Source organism: Phoca vitulina, unplaced genomic scaffold, assembly GCF_004348235.1.
Source record: "Phoca vitulina isolate PV1807 unplaced genomic scaffold, GSC_HSeal_1.0 scaffold64, whole genome shotgun sequence".
Classification (NCBI taxonomy): domain Eukaryota; kingdom Metazoa; phylum Chordata; class Mammalia; order Carnivora; family Phocidae; genus Phoca; species Phoca vitulina.
The window spans coordinates 9,073,298-9,090,731 of record NW_022589767.1 but is presented as its reverse complement, the minus strand read 5'-3'; the positions used below and the strand labels follow the sequence as shown (position 1 = coordinate 9,090,731).

Here is a 17,434-nt window from a genome sequence, read left to right as displayed (position 1 = left end):
TTGTAACTGAACACTTTCTGCTGAGGGGCTTTGAATGTTATTAAGTTTGGTTAAGTGAGTAAGGTAAATGAACAAAAGAAATTTTTTTTCAGAGATTTTGGAGGAGATCATGGAGGGAAATAGAAATGGCTCATAAATTTAAATGTTATTCCTCTTATATTTGAATATACTTAATAAGAATGTCTTATCTGTTCTTTGTAATGGTTATTTATTTATTTATTTATTTTTGCAATGGTTATTTAAAAATAAGTCAGAGACATCCATCCAAGGACGACTTAGAGTTAATTCCATAGAGGAAAACATCTTAGAAAGATGGATTTAGGCTGATGATTTGTAAATGAGTAATAGAAATAAAAACAAAAAGATGTGTGTTATAGCACTGATCTTCTATAGCAGAGAAAGCAGGCAAGTATGCTATAACCTTGATTTACTCTATTCTCTTTCTGCTGAAGTAGGAACTTGTCTTTCTGCCCTACTTCTTCCTCTTTACCAGAGGTACTGATTTATAGTCTGACACAATAGTGGTTCTTCTTCTGGCTTTCTGCAGGCCCAGGCACCAACATGCCAGCTTCTACTCCTTCATATGTTAAGGGACCTCCTATATAATCTTCTGGTGATGCTTAGTCTGGAAGTAACCCATTGATTGACCTCAGACTGTATGCTTAGTCTGGAAGCAACCCATTGATTGACCTCAGACCAGAACTTCTCTTCCTCTGATGGGGACATTTTTATGCTGGATTCATATCAGTGGGGGTTACATTGGTCCCCAAGGCTGGGAATTTCACTGCTGGCATGGAATCAGAGGAAACTAAACAGCTTCAAGGAGTGTAAGAATAGCTGTCTCAGAAACTCTAAGCCAAAGCAACTTCCTGGGGACAGAAAGAAAGAAACAAACAAAAAAACCAGTGACATCAATGGTGGCCTATATTCTCTTCTTAAACTGACTTTTGCCAAAGACTGACCTAGGTCTTATTTTCTATTTTTTTTTAAATATGCATTGTAATATTTAAATCAAAACCTTTCCAGTCTAGTGAATCTCCAGAAACGTACATTAATTCTTTGATCACCTGACATGTTAAATTTTGTCCTGGAGTAGGCCTAGAATTTGCCTGTGATCTCTAGACACAAATCACTGCGCTCACCATAAAAAAAAAAACACATGAATACCCAGAAATGGACATTATGATTTTCTGGACTGGGAAAGACTGAGAGATAAACCTCACAAGATATTTCCAGGCCCAGCTGTGCTCAGGAGCCTCACATCTGTGAGTACCTGGGCAGATTATAGGAGATAAAAATAAGTTGTCATTCACTTTCCTGAAAACATGACCCTACAGAGTATCCTCCTGGCTTGATAGCTATATTGGCTTAGAACAGAATTGGCTGTTTTCAGACAACTGCCTATCTTCCTCCCTTTCATTCTCTTTGGCCTACTCTTTGTTATTCTACTAAGCAGTGCTGCTCCAAGGATTGGGGTGGGTTTCTCTGTTAAAAATTATTTGGTGGTTACAGTATACAGTAGGTCCTACAGAGAAAATGTGATTACTACCCAGTTAAATATTTTTAGTTTCTATAAAGTAATTAGAGCTATAGAGAACTCAAACTTCAGTGAGATTCTTATTTAAATCTTACAGTATCAGTTCTAGGGAGAGATAATTGTGTTTCTTTTCTCTTCTCTAAGTTAGTATAGAAGTGGGGTAGCTCTCACAGCAGCTAACTGGGTTCAGTAGTTGCTGATAAACTATCTCTCTGCAGGGAAAAGTTTCTGGCTTTTAGTGTTTGTCAATTTCTGTGCATAAATACTGTCATCAAACTACCAATGTGTTGCCATTAAACACTAAATTGAAAAGAGATGTGTATACTCTTCATCTATCCCAGCCCAGTAGGAATTGGCTCCCGGATACCACTTACATTTGACCATACCTAAGTATCCTGTCAGAAAATGCAAGTGGGATGGTCCAATGATACATTGCTGACATAGTAGTATAAATCATTGACAAGATGCCATGTCACATAAGAACTGTGAAATGTTTACCAAAAATGTAGAATTAAGTATTACTGATATTTTACTACCAAATCACTAATACCATATCTTTTTTTTCTTTAAATACAGACTGTGTGAAAGAAGTTAAATCATTAATGTGGGTATATGTACTAGTAGGAAATATCATACGTGGAATTGGTGAAACTCCCATCATGCCTTTGGGTATTTCCTACATAGAAGATTTTGCCAAATCTGAAAACTCTCCTTTATATATTGGTGAGTTTGAAAATCTGCCTTAGCCTCTTCTCAGGAAAGGAAGTTCCTTACAGGTAGATGTCAGTTACTCGGACTCAGTGATTTCCAGAATGACGACCAGAGTACCTTGGTACAGCTGGTAATCAATAAAAGTTTACTGAATTAAGCTAACTCCAAAAAAGCTACTTTTCTAACTCTGCTTTTTGCTATTAAAAATACCACTCATCTAGTTGCCCCCAGAGTCCTCTTTGACTCATCCATTTCTTTGGCACCACTCTATATCAAGTCTGTTAAGTGATTTACCAATGTTTTCTTTAAAATGTCTCATATTCAAAATCTTTCTATTTTCATTACCTCTATTTTTGTTTGGGTCTACTTCATCTGTAGATTATTATAACATCTTCATTAGTTACTAGCATTTTCTTTCAATTTCTTATAAACATTTTTACAGTATATTTTTTCTCAAATATTGTTTTAATCATGTCTTCTCTACCATGTCTATAAAACATACTGGCTCTTTCTTTACTAAATCTGACCTCTCCACTTATTACTCAGTCTATTTAGTTTCTTCACAATCTCTCCATGCTAGTCAGGCTTTTTCAGATTCTTCACAAATATCTGGTTCATACTTTTGGGAATGTTTCTTGAAATTTCCTTTTCTAAAATCCATCAGTGTCACCTCCCACAATAACCAAAATAAGATCTACCTTCTTATGTTGTCTTCTAGTCTCCTAAATGTTCTTAATTTATTATGAATAACTTATTTGTATTCTTTAGTTGTTCCATCTGTTGTTATTTACAAAAGTGTAACTTTTAGTCTGGAGACATTTTGCTATTAATGTAGACATATATTTTAAGAACCAGAAATGTCAAAGAGGGTGAAAGAGGATCAGAACAGAGCTACACATAATGAAGATAGGTCAAAATATTTAGAGATCCTTACCCCGAGTAATCTTTGGCAATTTTTGATCACTCATTGATTTTGCAATAAGATTTTGCGATGTTTTTCTTTTTTGTCCTTTCAAATCCCTTCACATACTTATCTTGAAAGAATACAAATGCTTGCCTGCAATAAATTAACAAACACCGTGTTATAATCTGTATTTCTTTATTCAATAAATACTAGGGCGTATAATATATGGAAATAATAGTAATAATCTCTATATGTACTAAGATGAATAAGACATAGTCCATATAAGGTTTAGTATATAAATAACTACATAATTATAAATCAACCAAATCTGATAAATACCTGTGTGTTATTAAATTTGAAAAAAATTAGGCTTAAGAAAATGAAATAAATGTGCACATGCATATAATTAAATAACTACAAGTCAATAAGCTATACCATGGAAGAAAATAGTTCCATGTATGGCTTTGAAGTTTAGGAGAGAATATAAAAGCTAGAAATGAATTTTGAGAATCACTTATATAGAGAAAATAAATGAAATTGAGGGAGAAAAATGAGTTTTGTCATGGGAAGCCATATATAGTGAGAAATCCTAGTTTAAAACACTAGGGAACACTTTTAGTTATTGAGCAGAATAGGAAGAAGAAAATCAAAGGAGTAGTCACAAGGGAAAGAGTAAACAATAAGTGCATAGTTTTGTGAAAGTATTAGGAGGAAAATTCAAAAGAGGAGCTAGCCTGCAATGTCAAATAACATAAAGAGTTAGGAGAATGGAGACCAGAAAAGGACACCAAATAAGTGGCAAAAAGAACACTGGTGCTACCTGCAAGTATTTTGAGAAGAATGTGGAAGGATTTGAGTAGATTCAGGAAGTGGTGAGGGTGTAAATGCAGAGTCTAGTGAAAGGAAAGAAAGCAGGATGGATGTGAGATACTGTAATCAGTGAATCAGGGAGACTGAACCAACACAAAAAAAGGCATGTTTAGTTGAGCAAGACCTCAGAGAAGATAGGAGGGGTTGAGGTCAAGAAGTCAGGTCTGTGTACAGGAGGGGGTTAGCCTACAGAACCATGGAGAAGGCAGAAGACATATTTTGAAGTAAGGAGGAACAAGTGGAAGAAGCTGGAGAAGCTGTCTGGGTTTCCAGCAGCTGGGAAGGCTCAGCCTCGATTCTGAATTGTAGATAAGCCATGAGCTCACTGATGATGAAATTCCAGATGAGTAAGAAGTCTTGAGGGCAGAGGGGACCGATGAGAATGGAAGACAAGAATGTGAAGGATAAGAAAGGAGATCATGATGAAAGAAGAGAAGTATCAGTAATGGTGAGGACATAGCCAGAAGAGGTTTCAAATCAGAAATGTGGGAGTGAAAGCTTTCTGAGAAACATGCCATGAGAAATTTATCGTAATGTGATGTTGGTCTAGAATTCCTCCAAAAATGTGCCTATGGAAAGGAGCAAAAGAATCTCACTCTGTGTTGTGGTTTTGTCAACAGCATGATCCCAGCCTACGCTGCTACAGCAGATTTACCTGCGATTTATCACGCAAGAGAATTTGGAGGCCTAGAGAAAGTGGTTTTAAATCTTGAGGTTCTTTTTCTCCACATTAACAGAAATAAACTTGTTACTTATATGTACACAAAGCTTAATTTTCTTACAAATTGAAAGTTTAAGGCAAACATATCTGAGGCAAAAACAATGCAGTCTTCAGACTCTTTATGGAATTAGGACTCTTTATGTGGGTATATAACTATACTATAACTTTATATTTTCATTTATTTTTAGGGTTTGTAGAAACAGGAGCTATCATTGGTCCTTTGATTGGACTTTTGTTAGCATCATTCTGTGCAAATGTTTATGTTGACACTGGATCTGTGAACACAGGTAATTCAATAAAATTTATTTTTAGGCTAGAATATACAAATCACCTTCAGTTATGTTATCACAGGTAGTTCTTGCTTTGGTGGGTCAACTCGGTGAGTTGACTAATTCTACTTTTCAGGTGTGCAAACTGGAGTAAAGGAGTTTAAATAATTTTTCGAATATTTCAAACCAGTGAGCAAGAAAACAAGTTAAAATGCTGACCTTCTGACACAAAAGCCAGTGCTCTTTCTATTGTGTCACAACCATGTTTCCTTTTTTCAAGAGATATAAAGACAACGTAGGTCTGAATTTCTTTTAATCAAATAATCATTTATATGTAGTTAAATAGAGCTTGTAGTTATTTCATAAATATCTGTTTATAAATTCCCTACAGGAGAGGACAGAGAACCAAAATAATTTATTGCTAGGCAATATTGTAATACCACATATTGTCAGACAAATTTTATGAATGTCTAAATTGTTTACAAGGTCTGTACTTGGATAAAACCTGAGAACTGGTTTTATTAATAATATAATAGTAATATTAATGATTTTCTATAGTTCATGCAGGAAATCGTGACCAGCTAATAAAATGTGTATATTTCTTTACAGATGATCTGACCATAACTCCCACTGATACTCGTTGGGTTGGTGCATGGTGGTTTGGCTTTTTGATTTGTGCAGGAGTGAATGTGCTCACTGCCATTCCTTTTTTCTTTTTGCCCAAAACGCTTCCAAAGGAAGGACTAAAGAATAATGCAGACATCATTAAAAATGACAAAAAAGAGAAACAAAGAGAAGAGGTCAAGAAGGAAAAGGATGGAATCACTAAAGGCAAATATAAAAATTCTAAATACTATATAATTTACTTTTTGTTTTTTAGAGATGTGTCTATATTTCATTCTAACACTGTATCACGCTAGGGTGCATTAAGACAATTTGTCATTAACAGTCAGTAGTCAATAATGTCTAACAAGTCTGAGTCTCCCTGTGCTACTACTTGGGAATAAGTAATATAATTTGGAAGCCAAACTATCTGTAATCAGTACGTATATAAAATTTTATTTCAATTCAGACACTAAATAAATTCCCATTTGCTTTTAAAAAATCTTTTTTATAGAGAACATAGGTCTAATTAAAAAAAAAGAAATTTGAACTGAGAACAAAAGGAGGAAAAAATATACACTATTGCAAATAAATATATAGTTCTGAAATTAAAAAAATGTTAGCTTGACTGTGAGCTTCCTGCAAGTTAAGGCAGGAAACGAAAACACGGTAAGTCCCATAACTCTCTATATTTGATAGAGAGAAGAAGAAGAATTCTTAAAGAGAAAATGTTCTCCAAGTAACACATTGTAAAAAAAGAAAAACTCATCATATGATGTATAATGCAGGCAATATTGAACCACGTAGTAGTTTTCCAGCAAGTGCAAATGCATATTTTATAGAACAGGAATTTTTTTTTTTTTCCTTTTTGGATACATCTTCAATAAAAGTTCAAAGAATAATTTACAGAAAGTGTTTCTATGGGAAACTAAGCTAAAGTAGTCTAAGTATTTAATGTTCAAGAACACTGATTCTCAAACTAGTCCATATGTTGGAATTACCTGGGAAATTTTAAAAAATTACTGATGCCCAGAAATACTGTACTATTCCCAGGAGGTCTGATTTAATTAGTACGAGGTATGGCCTGGGCCTTGGAATTCTTAGAGATTGTTCATTTACAAGGTAAAGAGGGACTCAGTCTCCTTATCTGTAAAATGGGGTAATAACAGTACTTATTATTACAGAGTTGTTGTGTGAGGGTAAAAGGAGGTCTGGCACATATTACTATTATTACTGCTATTAGTATTAGTGTTATTATTGTTGATGTTGCTACTTCTACCAACACCCATAAATTATAAGACCTGTTTGCACAGAATTTTTATTAACAATTACACATTCACTTAAACTACTATTAAACATAATACTTCTCAGATCATTAGAAGCCAATTCAGAACCTTTCAAATTCCAGAGTGGTCATGATTATATTAACAATTCCTTTGGAAAGGCTGATATGGACTGATAGAACATTTTAACACAGAATATTGTTTGTGATCTGCAAAGATCAGTTGGGGAAAGAACTGAGCTTAGTATGAGACATATAGAAAAGAAGTGGAGCTTAGTATGAGACATACAGAAAAGAGATTTGAACTACTGAGACTCATCTATTAGGACAGAGATGTCAACAAACATGGACAACTTAAAAAGCTCCAAAGTGCTCTGAACACAACTTTCTCATCTGCCATGTACTTTATTCATAAATATTGAATTCTACAGCTAAAATAGATTTCTTTGCATTAAGCTATGCTTCCTTCTCTCTCTCTCAGTTTGTTTATTTATTGATTCTTTGGATTTCAGGCAGCTTATTGAGCAAAAAATACACAATAAGTAAGGAAATCAAGACAAAGAATGTGAAGATAGGAAAAGTGAAAACTAATTATAAGTGAGACTGACTCCAAAATGGTGGCAGGGTGACCTTGGAACATTTCCAAGAGATGGGCCACAAATTTGGCCCTAAGCTGTGTCAGTCCACACCAACAGGGGAAAGTTTGGGTTATATCATTTACATAACCCTTAGTATGTACCAAATGAATCAAGATCTCCGAGAGTGGAACCTGGGGGTTTGTATTTTAAAAGATCTCCAGGTGGTTTCATTGTGTATCCAGTGTGAACCTCTGACAGGACCAAACTGCTGTTCTGAGGAAGTAGAAAAATACCCAGTACTTGAGAAAATTATATCCCATGAATTTCCACATATTTTAAATGGTCAGGAACAATAATATCAATATTTGAGTGTGAACTTTATCAAGTTGATCTCCTTCTAAACTTTAAAAACAGAACAAGCATCTTTCAGTCTAGATGATCTCTAGAAAAGAGAGGCTATTAATAGAAGGGAAAAAAAGGAACTGGTGTGAATGCAGACAATATTTTGGTCATGTTATAGTTCTTCCTTAAGACACAATAACAACTTAGTGATGGTAAAACTGTTATGTTCGGCTCCCTGCCCAGTCAGCTGCATTACTGACTTGCAGAGGGTACCAAAATGATATAACTTTAGCTTTCAAGAGGTAACAAAACAAAATAAAGCAAAACAAAACCCAGTAAGTGCACTATAAGCAAAAATCTTAATTTGGGAGGGGAGGTTCATATTTCAGAAAAAGTCAATCTTAAAATGCAAAGCCAAGCTAGTTTAACACTATTGTCATTCTTTCATTTCAGATTTTTTACCGTTCATGAAAAGTCTTTTATGCAACCCAATTTACATGCTTTTCATACTAATAAGCATTGTACAGTTCAATGCATTTGTTAATATGTTCACCTTCATGCCTAAATATCTGGAACAGCAATATGGAAAATCAGCTTCAGATGCAATCTTTCTAATCGGTATGTTTATTCTTCTCTATGTTAGTAGCTCACTTTTTTTTTTTTTTTTTTAACCATGAAAGGGTAAACAGTGTGATGATGGGTCTAGGAAACTCCTAAATTGAAATATGTGGAGATGTTTCTGTCCCTGGTACATTTCCCCCTTCCATTCTCCAGGGAAATCCACAAACGGTAGGGAAGGAAAGAAGCCAGGAAATCCTGGCTTTCTTCTCTACTCTCTTGCCGGTCAGAATACAAATTCAAAATATTTTTTGAAATCTTGGGGAATGTACAGATTAGAGATAATTTTCAGAGAGGCAAACCATTAATGTAAAAAGGAAAACAATGTTAATTCATTAGGAGTCTGAGTTTTACTCTTTTAACTCCAGGATATGAATTCCATGTGTCTCCTCAGTTCCCTGGGCCCCCTGGTGGTTTGAGATGTCTTTGCAGCCCACGCATTCTGATTTTCCAGTACCCCATTAACTCCATTGGCTCTCTTCCACTTTGGGTTTCTCCTGAGAGCTTTTTACTGTTTTGAAAAGTGAATTTCCCAGACTACCTGCATCCACATCACCTAGAATGCTTGTTAAAATTTCAGATACCTGGTGCCCACCTAAGACATACTAAATTAGACAATCTGGTGTGGGATTCTGGAATGGACTTTTAACCACTCTCCCAAGAAAATGTGATGGGATTCACTTACCCTGGCATTGTAAGAATGCAACCAAGGGCTGTCTTGTCCTTATCCTTGATTTTTTTCCCTTTTTTTTAGGGAGAGGGACACGAAGCGTAAATATACTTGACAATCACGGGTTCAGCAAAGTAACCTTCCAAAGTACCTTGAGCTAAGTCAAATTCCTATCGACTAGAGAGGGTATAAACAACTGCAAAATCATATTACTCACAAACTACTGGTCAACTTTGACTTGTCAGTCCTACCTGAACCATTAGAAAGAAATGTAGATCATGATCCCTGCATGCAAGAAATTTACAACCTACTATAATTAATTAAATGAAGGATAGTGATAACAGTTTTCAAAATATACTTTGACATTGTGGGTCATTTAAAAATCTCTCTGTACATAATATGTAACTAAATGGAGATAAAATTCAATCAGCTTTCTTCACTGTGAGTTGGACCTAAATGGTTTCTTATGCAAGACATACTAGATAAAAAGTGGTATCTTATTTGTTCTTTTGCTAAGTCACTTTGTAAACAACATTTCACTTACATTTATAGGCATTTATAACTTACCTCCAATATGCATTGGATATATAACTGGTGGTTTAATTATGAAGAAGTTCAAGATTACTGTCAAACAAGCTGCCCACATAGGATGTTGGTTGTCTTTAATTGAATATCTTCTCCATCTTTTGTGTTTTCTCATGATCTGTGATAATTCTTCAGTTGCTGGCATAACTACCACTTATAAAGGGTATGTTGTTTTCTAATGAATGTCATACTTTTAGAACAGTTAATAATATATTTTATTCAATGATTACCCATGACCAGATTATTAGCTAATCGGAATTAATAACAATAATCCATGGTCTTTATCTTTCCTCCATCTGTCAGTTGTAAGCCTATCCCTCCAGGCTCTAGGCTTATTAAAGAGCCTGGGAACATATTATAGGGTTAGTGAGTTATGACTGCATGTGTGTGTGTGTGTGTGTGTGTGTGTGTGTCTTTTTGATATCCTAGTAGATATTAAAGTTGATATCAAAGAAACTACCAATAGTTTTAGGTTGTTTTAGGATATGTGATCCATATATTTTATACTCTCATAAATGGGTAAAATTAAGAATTAACTATATAGTCTCAATCACCTTCATATGTTTCCACAATGGGCTTACATCCAGCATAACTGAATCCTAATACATGATATATTAATTCATATGTGAATTCATACATTTCATTTGTCTAATTAAGTCTCGGTCATTGAATAGTTTTGGGTTTGTATTTGAGGGTTATCTGAATTTATAGGAAAGTTATACATAGTAATGTTTTCTCTTGACTTTTGATAATACACATCCTAACAGATGTGAGATGGTATCTTGTGGCTTTGATTTTTATTTCTCTGATGATTGGTGATATTGAACATCCTTTCATTTACTTATTGGCCATTTGTATATCTTCTTGGGAAAATTTTCTATTTAGTTCCTCCGCCCATTTTAACACTTGGTCTTAGCAAAAAGGCTAAGAAGCGATCCTCTGTCCATTTTAAAATCAGATTGTTTGCTTTTTTGCTATTGAGTTTTATTAGTTTTTTAAATATATTTTGGATATTAATCCTTTATCAGATGTATGATTTGCAAATATTTACTCCCATTCCATAGGGTGTCTTTTCATTTTGTTCCTGATTTCCCTTGCTGTCTGGAAGCTTTTTAGTTGATGTAGTTCCACTTGTTTATTTTTGCTTTTGTTACCTGTGCTTTTTGGTGTCCAATCCAAAAAATCATTGCCAAGACTGATGTCAAGGAGTTTACCCACTATATTTTCTTCTAGGTCTTAAATTTAAGGCTTTAATCTGTTTGAGTTTATTTTTTGTGTATTGTATAAGATAGGGGTCTAGTTTCACTCTTTTGCATGTGGCTGTCCAGTTTCCCAACATCATTTATGAAGAGAGTATCCTTTCTCCACAGTAAATTCTTGGTTTGCTTGTGATAATTAACTACATATGCATGGTTTATTTCTGGGTTCTCTATTATGTTCCATAATCTTTGTGACTCTTTTTTATGCTAATACCATGCTGTTTTGATTACTATAGTTTTGTAAAATAGTTTGAAATCAGGAAGTGTGATACCTCCAGTTTTGTTCTTCTTTCTTAAGATTGCTTTGGCTACCTTTTTGTGGCTCCATAAAAATTTTAGAATTGTTTTTCTATGTTTATGAAAAATGCCACTGGAATCTGTTTAGGGATTGCACTAAATCTGCAGATTGTTTGGGTAGCCTGGACGTTTTAGCAATATTAATTCTTCCAATCCATGAGCATGGAATATCTTTCTATTTATTGGTGTCTTCCTCAGTTGCTTTCATCAATGTCTTAAAGTTTTCAGTGTACAGATTCTCACATCCTTGGTTAAATTTATTCCTTAAGTATTTATTCTTTTGATGCAATTATTGGATTGTTTTCTTAATTTCTCTGCTAATGTTTTGTTGAGGCTGAGCTTCACAAGGTGCTGACCGTGCTCTACTCTTGGGCAAGGTTGCTGGCCAGGCTCTCTGGAGGAGAGAGGCCTCTAGTTGTATCCCAGAGTTAGGTGGTGCTAGAAACCATCCTCTGGTTGGGCAGAATCGCTGTCCACATTCTCTCATCAGGTGAGGCTGCAAGCTCTGCTCCATGATTGGGCAGAGTCACTGACTAGGTTCCCTGCCTGAGGAAGGCTTCAGGCTATGTTCAGCAATTGGGTAGGGCCAAAGGCTGGGCTCGGCTGCTGGGTGGTGCTGTAGTCTGGGCTCTGAGGCTACCCAGGGTTGCTGTTCAGGCTCCTTGTTTATGTGGGGCCAGAGGTTATGCTTAACAGTAGGGCAGGGCTATTAGCTTGGCTCCCAGACTGAGCAGGGCTATAGGATGGACTCTGTGGCTTAGGTTCTCAGGCCAGGCTTTCTGGATGGGTGGGACTGGAGGCTATGCTCAGTAGTTAGGCAGGACTGTGAATTTGCTTCCCTGCCCAGATGGGGCAGTTGAACTGTCTCCACAGCCAGTATGGCCTGTTGACTAGGTACCAAATCAAGCAGAAGTGCCAACTGAGCTCCTTGGCAAAAAGAAGTCACCATTCAGCTCTGTAGATGAGCAGAACCACAGGCTGGGATCTGTACTTGGACAATGCTGCAAGTAAGAACACAGTCCACCAAGATCTGAGTGCTGGTTCCTGTAATCCCTGCCCCCCTTCTCCTTCTCTATCTAATTCTTAATGAGTGAGGCCTGCAGATTCTCCCAGTGATCCTCATGAGGTGAGACCTGAATGGCCCTCCTTGGAAACAACCCACAATGCTGAGGGAGCTTGATATCAACCTTGGGCTCTCTTTTCCCACTGGCAAAATTGTAGGCCCAGGAGGGCCCTCTCAGTGTGGTGTTATGCTGACCTGGGGGTGGGGCAATTTGATTAGAGTGTAACTACTCCTTGTACCCTTCCAATGTGGTCTTTCTAGGTCTTCATGTTCCAAGGGGGTGCTTTAGCCTCACCCTCAGGTTCTGGGATTTTCACAATGGTACCATATCTATGGAGAGCTGCTAATTGGTCTTCTTGGGAGGGAGACTGGTCAAGAACACCTATGTTGCCATTTTGATGACCACTGGACATCCTTTATACCAGGAGAATGTATTTGTTTACTCAAGCAGTTAGATTTCTGAAGTTAAATGTACTATCTGCATTACAAATTGAACTTACAGATTTTGATCTTTAAGGTTGCTTTCAAACAAGATCTCTTGTTACTTACTACCATATGGATTAACCATAGGTATTAGGTCATCTTCATTTTTGAGTTCTAATAATACCTGAAAAAAACACCCTCTATATGGAAGGCACTCAGTTAATGTCTGTTAATTAGCTATTTGTTTACCTGAAGTAAATCATTGAAAAGTGGCTATGTGTCACCAAAACAGGTATTTTTTTTTTATGCCAGAGCTTAGTACTGAGGTCACACATCGATGTTGGGAAGATTTCTGTTTCTACTTTGGGGAGGAGAGGAAATATAATTTTGGATTAAGATGAAAAGAAGGAAAAGAAAATGCTCTAACAGTCTTTCAATATCCATGCATTATTTTAAATCATTTCAGAATGCAACAAGATTTATATGTGGGAAATACCATCCTTGCTGATTGTAACAGGGATTGCAACTGTCCAACTAAAACATGGGACCCTGTGTGTGGAAACAATGGTGTGTCATATATGTCAGCTTGTCTTGCTGGCTGTGAGACATCTGTTGGAACAGGAATAAATATGGTAATACATTCTATTGGTCTTTTTACAGAACTTTGGTTTTATGCATTCCATTGGAGCTTTCCAACATGAACTGGCTCCACATTTGATAAAAGTAAAATTAAAGTCTTTCTGTCTGTTCATTTGATTTGCCTTTTATTTCATAAATCTTATTTTAAACCTCCACAGTGTCTGACCACTAATCATTTTCTTTAATTTTTTTATGAGTATAGTAGACACTGATCACTGATCTTTAATTTCATAGCAGTGACATCATTACTCAGATAATTCTTTTTTTTTGCATTTTTTAAATTTTATTATGTTATGTTAATCACCATACATTACATCATTAGTTTTTGATGTAGTGTTCCATGATTCATTGTTTGTGCATAACACCCAATGCTCCATGCAGAACGTGCCCTCTTTAATACCCATCACCAGGCTAACCCATCCCCCCACCCCCCTCACCTCTAGAACCCTCAGTTTGTTTCTCAGAGTCCACAGTCTCTCATGGTTCATCTGCCCTCCAATTTCCCCCCCTTCATATTTCCCTTCCTACTATCTTCTTTTCTTTTTTTTAAACATATAATGTATTATTTGTTTCAGAGGTACAGGTCTGTGATTCAACAGTCTCACACAATTCACAGCGCTCACCATAGCACATACCCTCCCCAATGTCTATCACCCAGCCACCCCATGCCTCCCACCCCCCACCACTCCAGCAACCCTCAGTTTGTTTGCCGAGATTAAGAATTCCTCATATCAGTGAGATCATATGATACTTGTCTTTCTCTGATTGACTTATAACCCTCCTACACTGTTGGTGGGAATGCAAGCTGGTGCAGCCACTCTGGAAAACAGTATGGAGGTTCCTCAAAAAGTTGAAAATAGAGCTACCATACAACCCAGCAATTGCACTACTGGGTATTTACCCCAAAGTTACAAATGTAGTGATCTGAAGGGGTATGTGCACCCTGATGTTTATAGCAGCAATGTCCACAATAGCCAAACTATGGAAAGAGCCAGGTGTCCATTGACAGATGAATGGATAAAGAAGATGTGGCATATATATACAATGGAATATTATGCAGACACCAAAAGGAATGAAATCTTGCCATTTGCAGATAATTCATTTTAAAAATACTCTGGACTGAAATATTTTTATCATTGAGATGAAGTTGGTGGTTTTGATCTCAATTATCCAGCTAATTGCTTTGCCATTTTTTTTTCCTTTTCTGTATTTTTCACATTCTGACAGCTTTTTAAGAAAATGGAATTAGGCTTTTTGTGTGTGTGTGTGCCTAAAAAAATGTTATAATATTTAAAATGTTGGTTGGTAATAAAGTAAAATATAAATTTTGATTCTTATGAAAACCTGGAAACATACAAGAATTTTTAAAGGATTGACTTTACTCTGTTTTTGAAATGAACTATATTTTTTGAAACAAAGCTTTATTCATAAGTAAATATTTCCACTGAGTATTCTGAAACAAATTTTGTCATACTTCCTGTTGTAACAAAACAGTATATGTTTTTAAAAGACATGACTTTAGAATAGCTGAGCTATTGCAAATTTACTCCACATATTTAGAAAGAAATGCCTTTTTCCTAAAACCATCCTTCCATGTTTTGTTTTATGCTATAATCCTGAGAGGCATCATAATAGAGATGAGAGTAAAGGGAATAAATTGTCTCCATCTTAATCTAGTTGGCTATGTAGAAAATATTTGTGATTTGTGTTCGAAATTTTACTTTCTTAAATAGGACAATATATTATTTTCACACAGGTGTTCCAAAATTGTAGCTGCATTCAAACATCAGGAAATTCATCTGCAGTTCTTGGGCTGTGTGACAAAGGATATGACTGTTCCATGATGCTCCAGTACTTTTTAATCTTGTCAGCAATTGGCAGTTTCATTTATTCTTTATCTGCCATACCTGGATATATGGTTCTCCTAAGGTACAAGAATCATTTTCTTTATTTGGATTCCTTTCTGATCCTTAATTAAGGTACCCTTTTCTCAGAAAGCCACTTGGAGCCTACATTATCTAAGAATTCAGTGTTTTCATATATCATTTAATAAGAGTTTTACATTAGGCATTGTTGAATCTTACAAAATTTTATTGTTCAGGAATATGAATATTCATCTTTTGACATTTCTCTCCCTATATTTCCCTTCCTTATTTTTTGCAGTTAAATTATGTGAACCTCTCATTGTTTAACACAAGAGACACATTTATATTTTAGTGTAAACTGTATGAATTGGTCATTTCGATAGGTAGAGTGGTTGCCTAGCAGTCATTTTATATGGCTCAAGCTATAAGACAGCAGAGTGTAAAGCTGTCAGAAGCCTCACCAATTAATATCTACAGGGCATTAAACAGGTCACTTGATCTGAGCTTCATTTCCTTAAATCAAAAATAGGCATAATAATAAATGTTCAACTCCTTTTACAAGGCTATCATGAGAGACAAATGATGAAGGGCTTTCTCAAACTAGGCAACTGCAGAGCTCCAATTCAAACTTAGGTGTCCTACAAATGTGTTCACTGAATTCCAGTATTCTTCATGTCTAGCAAACAATCATAAACATTCCTAGTGAACGAAATTTGCATCTTTTTCTCTTTTCTTCATATATTATTGGAACTTAGAAGAAGAGTTAAGATAACTATGATTCTCAGTTCGTAGCACATTATCCTCATAGGCTGGGACAAGTTTTCATTCTTGTTTTATTTTGCTATTTTTTCATTCCATTTTTCACTTCCTCTTACCATAGGTACCCACACGAATATGATAGCTATATGATCTGAATGGATTGTCCTTTGTAAAATGCTAATATTTTTGTGGATATGCTGGAGGTGTTGTGCTATAAATCTTGTTTGGGTTCATAAGGCACAGGTATACATAAATTCACCAAGTACTGCTAGTACTTATGAGTTATTCTCACACCTTCACTGCATGGGAGTTCCTACCTCCTTCAGCCTCACTAACACTTGGAATTATCTAACTTTCGGACTTTGACTACTCCAATGGGTATAGAATGGTAGCTCACTGATGTTTTAATATGTGATTTCCTAATTCAGTGTGTTTAAGCATCTCTTCAAATTTTTTTTAGGTATTTAGGCTTCTGCTTCAAGATGCTTATTGATTTTCTTTGTCCATTTTCTATTACATTTTCTATATTTTTCTTGGTGGTTGTGTTGATTACTGTCTAAATTATAAATATTAATGTAATATTGTTCACATGATACAATTATCTCCTAGTCTCTCATCTTTCTTTAATTTATCCACAGCATCTTTTATGAAATTAAATCCTAAATTTTATTGTACTGAAATCTAACTATTTTCTTGCCTTGGGGAGAGTCATATTTTATAAGTGTTTTTACATTCCTAATTTATAAAAATATTCACCTAAATTTTATGCTAATATTTATAGCTTCACCTTTTACATATGGTTCTTTAAACCATCACAAGTCTATTTTTATGTGTGGTGCAAGGGAGACAGTTGTTCAATGTTATTTTTTCTCCATAAATAGTTTTCCTAATATCAATATAAATAAGAGGTCCCTTCTCTGTTGATTTGTGGTAGCACCTTTATCGTATCTCATGTTTTGATATTACATGAGTCTATTTTTTACTTTTTTTTTTATTCCACAGTTTTGTCTGTTCTCATACTGGTACCATATTGATTTTATTACTTTGATATTGTGTATGTTAATATCTTGTATGGTAACTCTTCCTCACCCACCCACCACTCTGACCTTTCCTCTTTCTTCATTCTTTTCTTCACAAACTGATTTAGCTACTGATGTATGGATCTTTATACTCACATAGGAATTTTGATGGAGTTTGTGTGGATTCCATAGATTAATTGGAGAAAATCTGGCATCAAATATTTGTGAAAATGGAATATCTTTCCATTTATTTAAATTTTCTTCTATAGATACTATACACACATATATCCAAATATATACATACATACAAGATTATATCATTTATAATTATAAACATATACATATCCACATATGTCTATCCACACATGGATATGGATATGTTTGTATGGATACATATGGGTATGTATTTATTTGTGATTG

The 17,434-nt window shown here is 35.3% G+C and overlaps 1 protein-coding gene and 1 long non-coding RNA gene across 4 annotated transcripts in view; one reads left to right on the top strand and one right to left on the bottom strand.

The window, feature by feature from the left end:
- SLCO1A2 (solute carrier organic anion transporter family member 1A2) overlaps positions 1–17,434 on the top strand; it is a 41,119-nt gene that overhangs the window by 12,650 nt on the left and 11,035 nt on the right. For all 3 annotated transcript variants that reach the window (XM_032391831.1, XM_032391830.1, XM_032391832.1), the window contains 7 exons: positions 2,114–2,260; positions 4,932–5,030; positions 5,622–5,843; positions 8,271–8,435; positions 9,658–9,853; positions 13,199–13,364; positions 15,128–15,300. In XM_032391831.1, coding sequence (XP_032247722.1) covers positions 2,114–2,260; positions 4,932–5,030; positions 5,622–5,843; positions 8,271–8,435; positions 9,658–9,853; positions 13,199–13,364; positions 15,128–15,300 — 1,168 coding nt within the window. The remainder of the gene's footprint in view (positions 1–2,113; positions 2,261–4,931; positions 5,031–5,621; positions 5,844–8,270; positions 8,436–9,657; positions 9,854–13,198; positions 13,365–15,127; positions 15,301–17,434) is intronic.
- The window catches only part of LOC116624162, a 63,353-nt gene that overhangs the window by 38,641 nt on the left and 7,278 nt on the right, over positions 1–17,434 (bottom strand). Inside the window, exon 4 of the long non-coding RNA XR_004297835.1 lies at positions 3,183–3,305. This is a non-coding gene — a long non-coding RNA (uncharacterized LOC116624162). The remainder of the gene's footprint in view (positions 1–3,182; positions 3,306–17,434) is intronic.